The following is a 9,358-nucleotide window of genomic DNA, read 5'->3' as shown; positions in this document are numbered from 1 at the left end:
GTGAGGCGCGGCGGGGCCAGGCTAGGCCATGCGGATCGAGAAGTGCTACTTCTGCTCGGGGCCCATCTACCCGGGCCACGGCGTCATGTTCGTGCGCAACGACTGCAAGGTACCGCCCGCCGCGGGGTGTGGGGGGGGAGCGGCTGGCGTCTGTCAGCGGTGGCGCCCGGGCCAGCTGGCGGTCCCGGCTGGGCCCGGCCCGGCAGCGGGGCGCTCTCAGCTTCTCCTGCGCCGGCCCGGGCCTGTGCCGGCGGGTTGGGGGGTTACCCTTGTGACCCAAAGGGGTCCGCCGGCGGGGGCAGACAGCGCTCGCCGCCCCACGCGCGGTGCCCGCTTCTCACGCGGTTCCGTTACAGACGTTGCCGAGGCCCAAGGGCCCCCCCGGGGCCGGGACCGCTGTCCCGGGCCGGGACGCAGCCGCCTAGGCGCCCAGCAGGCCTCCGCCGGCACCTGGGGGCGGCAGCAGTGTTGCCGCCGCCGTGCCGGAGCCCCCGGCGCCTCTGCCCGCGGCAGGGGGGCCCGAGCGGCCGCCGCGCGGGCGTTCCCGGTGGGCTGCTGGGGGTTCCTTTGCGGTGCGGGAGCCGCTGCTTGGAGCAGCACTGTAATTTGGCGACTGCTGTGACCATCAGGAAGAGCGTGGGCTGAATCGTTTGTCTTCATTTTTTACTAAAAAGCTCTATGCTTCGCAGAGCAAAGCAGAGTCTTCGTCCTTTAATTTTCCGATTTTGGAGAATCGGAGGCTTCAGATGGAGAGCAGGCGATTCTGAAGCCTTGAACGATCTCGATGACAGACATCGTGTACTAAGGGTAGTGGTTTATGTCTCTCTCGTGGTACTCCGCTGAAGATTGTAACTGGGATATCTGATGTGACATACCCAGTTGAGGCTGCCACAGCAGGATGTGCATCGCACTTTGGGCTTTACATTGCGGTGACAATTTTGTACATCAGTGTGGTGTATAGCTTCCCAGCCCCTGCTGCGCTCCTTATCGCTCCTATAGGGCACTGGAGACCCCAGTGTGAAGTGAAGCTTACGCAAATAGCTTCCTTCCCCTGCTCAGGTGTCAGAACAAATACTGGCTCAGCTGCATTGCTCATCAGTCACAGCGCTTGGGAATCTAGAGGTGGATGGAGATTGGCAGTTCTATTTAGGAAACGGCTGCGAGGCATGTGGTTTTGTTGGTTTGTTTTTTTTTTTTTTTGGTTGGTTTGTTTTTTTAAAAAGGCACAACGGCGGGTTAGTTGTGAACAGATAATCTATGGAAGAGCAAAATATAGTGGCAGATTTGTCTGAGTTAAGGTGAAAAAACATGGTAGAACAGTGTAAAAATAATTATTTGGAGATTGATTACTTTTACTAGAGGATTTGTATTTTATATTAATTTTCTTTAGAAGTGACTTATGTAGGAGGGGGAGTATGGCTGAAGAAAAATAGGGTTTTTGAAAACTCATTAATAACAAATGTAATTTTGAGTGTTCTTAAGTAATGTGTCAGCTCTGCTCTGGATACTAGGCAGCCCAGGGTATTTCAAAGTGATGCACAAATTTAGGGAAGATTAAGAACTGTAAATAGGCATATGGTTATGTCCCTTCCTCTCCCTCCACCATATCTTACTGCTGTCTTACTGCATGTTCTTTTTCAGTGAAAAACAGCTGTTGGGTTTGGGACAGTTTGGGATAGGGGGTTGTTCTTCAGCTGGGCTGTTAGTTACAAAATGTCAATGCTAATAAAAAGGAAATTTTAGTTATGGATGGTGAAGTTTCTTTTAGGGATCTTTAAGAGGCCTGAAAACATCACTTGGATGAAGATAAGGTGCTTCCATGGCTAGCAGGAGCAGGTGCCTAAAGTGAGTCTGGCATCCTGTAGAATATGTAGAAAACTGAAGAAAGCCAAAAAAAAAAAAAAAAAAAAAAGTCCATTAGAATGTTTTGGCATGTGCTTTAATGGCTTTCAGTAAATTCAGTCCAGGGCTTAACTAAGGTACTTGGGAGTCCTGCTGCAGGGTGATCCTTAAGGCTTACAGCTGCATTCCAGGAGGTAGTTCTCTTTTTGTGTGTGTGTGTGTGTGTGTATTGCATTCAGAAGTGTTCTAGGAGGGATATGAGAGTGTTCTGTGATCAGGATGGCACTGTATCTAAAAAGTGCTGACAGGTATGGAAAATGGTTTGTTCACAGTCCAGGTTTGTTTTTATTGTCGTTTTTGCAGGTGATAATTCTCACGACTCTGACATGTTTTATTTATAATCAGCTTAATTGTTACGTGTTTGTGCATGTCCCTGACAGCTGTGCAAATGATTTTATAATGAAAAAACCAAGAATAGTGCTTGAAATTCCTTTTGTTAATAGCTTTATTTGAATTAAAAATACTGACATTTGAAAGGTGAGTGTCATTTTCAGTGAGCAATATTGTTAGAGAAACTTCAGTATTTGATATCACACTTGCAGAGGGGCAGGAATAACATGATTTGATGGTAAGGGTTTTTTTTTTTTTTTACCCCTTTCTTCTTTAAGATATTCAGATTCTGCAAGTCAAAGTGCCACAGAAACTTCAAAAAGAAGCGAAATCCCCGAAAGATGCGGTGGACCAAAGCATTCCGGAAAGCAGCTGGCAAAGAATTGACAGTGGTAAGAAGTTGAGCTCGTTCGCGCTTTGTATTAGCTCCCTAAAATGGCAGAAATCTGGCCTCTCCCCGCTGCAGACAGCCTCGGTTAGCTAGCTTAATACATGGTAATTTAATTAGGTGAGCACGAGGGATGGAGTAAGTGGAGAAAAGAGGGATTGTGGAAGAGGAAGTGAGGGTTTTCTTGAGTGAGCTGTTCATTTAGCTTGACTGTGACTTGGAACTGCCCCTTCCAGCCACACTGTGGAAGCCAGTGTGTCAGGTGTCTGCGTCAGTAATACGTGGTGGTTCCCTTGTCCAAGGCATTTTTTTTCCACCTATAAATCTCCTCTCTCTACATGTACATTTGGCAGTTGTATTTCTGCACAGTCATCTGGCTCGGGGGTGCCCCAGGAAGTCTCTCTGTCTAGACACGCAAGACCGTTAGATTTTGAAGTCTCCTTAAAGCCTACCAAGTATAGGAAGAGTCCTTGCCTAGGTAGGAATGTTTCAAAACCAGCGTATGAGATCTTAAAAACAATTCCCAGACAAAGTTACTTCAATGATAAAAATACTAAACACTCCCATTTGGTGGGACAGTCCTTAAATAATTCAAGAATTACTGTGACTTATCTACCTGTTTTTTCACAGAATACTTACGATTTAGTGGGTATTTTTACACAGTAATTTGCTGCCTTCTGTAGGTCTTCCGAGGGGAGGAACGTGATTTTTATTTTATTTTTCAGTGTGACTTGAGAATCCATGATTAATTAGCATCTTCTGTAATTGTATTTCTTGCTTTCAAGTTGGTCCTGGCTAAGGTGAATTATCTTTTTGAAAATAACTTAATTTAAAATTCCTTTATACATGCAGGTGGCAATATGCTCCAGTTTTAAGATCTATCTATGTATGCTAAGAATTAAAACAATATATAAACATACTGCTTTGTTGTAGTTTGGCTGGTGTCCATTCCTAGATCAGCCAGCTTTGGGGAGGGTGTCTAAAGAGGCTTGTGACATGCGAAATACTGTAGTTCGTAAGAGGGTGACAGTTCTTGCTGCTTTAAACAGGTACATGGGATAGAGGTTAAATATATTTACTTGTTTCCTGGGTTTCAGTTTTTTTTGTCTCTTAAACAACAACAAAAAATTAAGGAGGACGTAATCTTGCCGGGTGGTTGTTCACAAGGTATTTCTGAAAGACAGATTTTTTGTGTTGCTCAGAACGACCGAGCCCTGGGTCAGTCAGTTCCCCTCATGGTTGGAACTGAAGAGATCTGTTGGTCAGTGTCAGGCAGCTGCAGTTCATCTCCGTGCCTGCAGGTTGGGAGCCCGTGGCACTCGGAGCGGCTGCATCCTCATGAGACTCTTTTGCTGTTTGTGAGGTGTTCTCGTGGTACGAGCCAGCGCTGGGTGTTACACATACGTGAAAGCTGGCGTGGTTTAGGATCAACTGCAGTGAATTGACGTCGTGCTCTGTCACTCTTGGCTAAAAATTAATTTTATGTAACTCCTTAATTATTTTTTTTAAGAATAGGAATGGCATGTAGATGTTAGTGTACGGTGTGCTCTGCAGCTGGTATTGTGGGTGTTCTGCTTGGTGCTGTTCCGTGGTGCAGACTGACGTTTGTCTGCCAGTGGCGTGTGGCTTGTGAGCCTGTACGTGCCGCTTTGGGCTGGTCTGCGTGGCGTCTCTCACTGGAGCTGCCTTCAGTAGCCAGTGTAATGACTGTGCTTTACCTCTGCAGAAAAGAACCTTTGGGCAGGGAAAAGCCCTCAGATAAAGTTGGTATAAAGCCAAGTGTGCCTTGCGAAAAAAAATAAATTGGGAAACTTTTTCAGTCATAAACTTTCGGGGAAAAAAACAACAAAAAGAAGAACCCCCAGCTGCCCCAGATATGATGTCATCAATTGGAATATTTTGCAATTTCAAATGATTTTGTATTGTTTCAGTATTCTTAAAAGGAAATAGCGTTTAGGGGTTGGGTTTTTTTAACCTTTTCAAAATTACAGGCTTTTGGGTGGAACTTATTTGACCTGTATTAAATGCTTTTGACTACACGTTTTCAGTTTTGCCTTCCACCTGTCTAGTCTACTCCGTTTCCTATGCAACGTTGGTCTTCTCTGTTCCTTTTGTCTTGTGACAAAGAAATAGCTGAGGAAGGTGTTTTTATAAATAGTTCTCTTCGGGCAAATCACTGTGGCTTCTGACACTTTGAGGTCAAACACTCCACTCTGTTTCCTTATAGTTTAGTAATCTCTAAAGGTTGTTGTTAAAGTATGGGAACTGAGATTCTGAAAGGGAAAAAAAAATCCCATAAAATACTAAGTTATATGAGTGAGTACTATAGTAAGAATGTGTTGAACTAAATATGCTTCTGTATATAATTGGTATTCACTTTTTCTAAATACAGGATAATTCGTTTGAGTTTGAAAAACGTAGAAATGAGCCAGTGAAATACCAGAGAGAGCTGTGGAACAAGACTGGTGAGTCATTGTAGAAAAAACAAAAGATTCACTCTGGGGAGTAAACTTTGACTCTGCACAAACATATTTTCAGAAGGCTTCTTAGAGTATCGACGCTTTGTAGTGATTGTACTGGAGTCATGACCACATTCTTAGCTGTGGAGGAGGTTTGAGTTGTGACAGGTGTGAAGTTTCACCCGATTGTAACTTTTTTTTCAGAAACAGTTAGAAAATGAGGTGCAGCATTCCCCTATTTTGAATTATTATCTACAAAAAACCTTAGTGGTTCTCCAGCTTTTTAAGAGGCTCCTAGTGTGAGCCTTTTGTACTGATGCAGCTGTTTCTTTGTTCCCGCTCATGCCACTTCAGTTTTTTAATAAATCAGTTGCTATAAAATGGAAGAGTTCCTTACGTCATGAATGAATGCCACAAAGGGGAAGGTGGTACCTTGCAGCTGATTTCAGGTAGTGATGGTTAATTGTAGAAGGTGTGTGTAGGCACGGAAGTGGAAGTGTAAATAAGTTTTAAACACAGTTCATTGTAGCTGGTACACGGAATATTCCCCTACCCTGCTCTTTGAAGGAGGAGTAACTTCCTCTATCTAGTATGAGAGTTGCCTCTGATCCAGAGGTATTGTGGAATGCTGGTAGTGTTGCTCTGCAGAACCACCTGTATTTTCAACTGTAGGTGTGTAAGCACGTTTAAAACTACTTCTGCTTTGTTTCAGTTGGTGCAATGAAGAGAGTGGAGGAGATCAAGCAGAAACGCCAAGCCAGATTTATTATGAACAGGTGAGAAGTATTTGTGTCACGGGAGCTCTCGCAAGTCTGTGTTAGAGAGTCAGTCTTTCCAGAGAAATGATGATCAAAAGTGTTAAATGGTTATTTGCTTTGTACATACACAGTCATCCAAATGATGGGTTGAAGTATTTTGAGTGGGTTCTACTACTCTGCCAACCTACTACGCTTTATTGGCTGTCCAATGAAATGTAGCTTTTGGACACTTGATGATAATAGTTAGATTTCCTTGTTTGTAATATGTAGTCTTAGGTTTAAACAAATTTCTGGTAAGAGTTGATACAGTGCTTGGTTTTTTTTCCTGGTTTTATACACAGTATATGCTTGGATTGGTTTTTGGGTACTTCTTACCTTTATTTTCTCATAGTTACAGTTATTTACAGTTTATGTACCTTTAGCTAAAGATGTGTCATGCATTAACATGAAAACATAGGGCTCCTGTTTGAAGGTAGTTAAATTTAATTTGCCCACTCCCCAGACTAAAGAAGAGCAAAGAGCTGCAGAAGGCAGAAGACATCAAAGAAGTCAAACAGAATATCCACCTTCTTCGTGCTCCGCATGCGGGTAAGAATGTGCTTTGCCTGCTTTGCTTAGGTTAACTTGTGTGTAGAATTTTATGATAATACTGATTTTTTTGGTATGATTAATTCTACAGATCAATAATTCTTACAAATAATTTATCTATTGCATGTGGAGAATAGCTCTTGCCACTAAACGTAAGCAGTACCTTTGTTCTGAATCAGACAGACCTTTTTATTTATCTAGTCCTGCGTTTGTCCTTTCTCTTCCTGATTTGAGTACTTCCAACTGCACTGGGTACCTGCTGCTCTCTGAATTGCGTGTTGGCTGACCAGTGCCTTTATGGAAGCCTTCTCTTGGAGTGGGTTATTTGAACTCAACGGACGGCACCGCTGGCTGATGCAAAGGGCAGGAGTTAAACTCTGCTGTTTGCAGCTGTGAGCTAGTTGTGAGAGCAGGCTTTTTGGTAGTTCACTGGCCATAATGGAACTTCCATGAAAATACTGGATCTTTAGCATAAGCCTAACGTTTTTAAATATCATGGTCATTTTACAAATTGTCACGAAAATCTGCCTAGTCCAGATAGAATAATGTGTATTCTTTGTTAGTGAACTGAGTTTTTCAGTTGGAGAAATCTGTTTCTCCTACATAATTTTGTGGTTTCTAAACTATTACAAGTACTAGCTTGTGTTACATGATGTTGATAAAAATGTATTGTAAAGATGATTTATTTTTTAAAATACAGTTAATAGAGTAGAGGATGGAAAGAAGTTAAAAATATTTCCATTAGTTATTGTTTTATAAATATTACCAGTGATTTTGTGTCTGTGGATGTAGGTGTGACGTATTATTAGATGTTCGCTGGAATTCTATCCTATGTTCTTTCTTCCAATTCACATTAACTATAGTCTAAGACTGTATGTATGTGAAACAAGGTTTGTCAGGATATATTTAAACTCTGGTTTAATCTGTCCCTTGATTTTTGCGGGAAGAAAAAGAAGAAAGATCTGAATTCAAAGAATAAACCCGAGCATTTATTTCTTTTGTTTGGCTTTGCTTATGTTAAATGAGGGGCACACAGTAGCATCTGGTACATCTGTTCGTCAAACAGCAGCTGCTTTTTGCAATTCCTGCTGGGCCTTAAGGAGAGCAGCATCAAATGTCAATCCTGGATTATTTTTTTTTCCCTCTTTGGTAGTATTATTGAGAGTTTACACTATTGCCATCCAACACAGCATTGGGGAGGGCTTAAATCTTTATGTAAAAACTAATGTGTGAAGGCCACTGATCTGTTAAAAGTAATGCATGTTTAGAGCCCTTTGCAAGGTTCTGCTAGGTGTTGCCAGCTGTATCAAAGTTCATCATACAAGGGGAAAACATGTTTGACTGCTTTTTAGATTTTGCATGAAAATGGCATCAGCTTTTCTGTTAAAACAGCTCTTCAGTAGTTTTAGGTGGTGGTGGAGGTTAGCAATGAATACTGGTAAGCTTGATGGGTTTACTCCTAAAAAAACTCTTTCAGCAATATATTTAGGCTGTTTCACCTAGAATAGACACATAATATTGTTCAAAGAACGGTTATTTGGGTTTAGAGAGACACACTGAATTTAATTTTTTCTTTGCTTTGAAGGCACACCAAAACAGCTGGAGGACAAAATGGTGCAGAAGCTACAAGAGGATGTGGTTATGGAAGAAGATTCTTAAAATGCTTTTATTTTCTATTTATACATCTTCAGAAGTTAACGATTCCTTACTGCCTCACCTGACATTCAGAACTGTGCTTACAGTTGAAGAAAAATACATTTTAATGAACAGTGGTCATTTACACTTTGAGTGATTTTTGGTTTTATAAAAAATAAGAAGATGGATACGGGTTTGGGCATTATTTGTGTAATTTGAGCAAACCTTGTCAGCAGGATGGCACATTGTTTGAGGTACTGTGTGCTCCTTGGAAGGTTACGCCTTCTTTCTGGATAACTTTTCCCTGATAATTCAAGGAATAAAAGATGGTGGCCCTGAGCTTTTCTTGTTTTGTCTGTTGTTCTTCCTTGATGGTAAAAGCAGATACAGGTCTATCTTAATGGTTACCAGCTGGGGCAGGATGTATTACTTCGTGTCAGCCCGCTGCAGTCCAGACTTCCTTTCACTGCCGTCATTAGGAACACTTTTCAGTTGGTCATGAATGTCTGTGGTGTTTATCTCCTTTTTAAGTCGGCTTCCCCAGCATTACATTGCAGTTGACACCTAAGCCTGGCAGAGCTAACATTGATGTAGGACTTGCTGCTGCTGGGAAAATAGTGATGGTGATAACAGCCAGTCTGAAGTTGGACCTGCCATCCTCCTGACCTACTGAAATTCGAATCTGACATGTAGTCAGGTTGATGAGATGCTCACAGTTTTGACTTTTTACCTTACGCTCAGAACTATTTTGATGGAAAAGAAGATCATGTTAAAGTGTGGGTATTTTGCATATTTTGGAGGTATTTATCTTTATTCAGTGTGTCATCAGTAGTGAGATAAATGCTCCTTGCTTTTTCAAACTGTCAGCAGTTTATCTACAACAGTGTAATCAGAGAAGCCTTTCAAAGGCATTTAGAATAGTATTTACTTTCTTGTCAGTGCTAGTTATCATGAAAAATAGCAGTTTGTAGTTCTGTTCCAAACTTGAATACGAGCTATATCAAGCACTGGAACACTTCCTCGTGCCTACCACCTGCAAGTGTGTTGTGTAGCTCAGAAAAGAGTCATATTTGAACATATGAAAAGGGGTAATGGGGAGAGTGTGAAATACGTGGGTGTTGTACTCAGTTCTTCTTTTCTTGATTTATGAATTATGTTTAGATATTTAGAAAACTTCGGTGTATTTTAGTGAGATAAAAATAACTGAATTATAGTAATATGTAATTCCTTCATATTTTCATAGAATTAAAATTTTGCTATAGCTGAAAATTTGCTGATAAGGTGGTACCTGATAAGTA

General features: G+C 41.8%; 1 protein-coding gene across 1 annotated transcript; it reads left to right on the top strand.

The window, feature by feature from the left end:
* On the top strand, positions 1-8,399 carry RSL24D1 (ribosomal L24 domain containing 1). Its single transcript, XM_086471564.1, has 6 exons — positions 1-109; positions 2,511-2,624; positions 5,013-5,085; positions 5,792-5,855; positions 6,340-6,425; positions 8,011-8,399. Exons 1-6 carry the CDS (start codon positions 29-31, stop codon positions 8,082-8,084), a joined length of 492 nt encoding a protein of 163 aa, XP_086327690.1. The 5' UTR covers positions 1-28; the 3' UTR covers positions 8,085-8,399.
* The last annotated feature ends 959 nt before the right edge of the window (positions 8,400-9,358 follow it).

Source organism: Leptosomus discolor, chromosome 11 (genome assembly GCF_034619465.1).
Source record: "Leptosomus discolor isolate bLepDis1 chromosome 11, bLepDis1.hap2, whole genome shotgun sequence".
NCBI lineage: Eukaryota > Metazoa > Chordata > Aves > Leptosomiformes > Leptosomidae > Leptosomus > Leptosomus discolor.
Note: the sequence above shows the minus strand (reverse complement) of the source record. Positions and strands in the feature narration are given on the sequence as shown.

Bases quoted from the DNA above. Each gene is read 5' to 3' on its own strand.
- RSL24D1 (XM_086471564.1), top strand. From the start codon at position 29: ATGCGGATCGAGAAGTGCTACTTCTGCTCGGGGCCCATCTACCCGGGC. The intron at 5,086-5,791 runs GTGAGTCATTGT...GCTTTGTTTCAG, and splicing joins AGAGCTGTGGAACAAGACTG to TTGGTGCAATGAAGAGAGTG. The intron at 6,426-8,010 runs GTAAGAATGTGC...TTTGCTTTGAAG, and splicing joins TCTTCGTGCTCCGCATGCGG to GCACACCAAAACAGCTGGAG.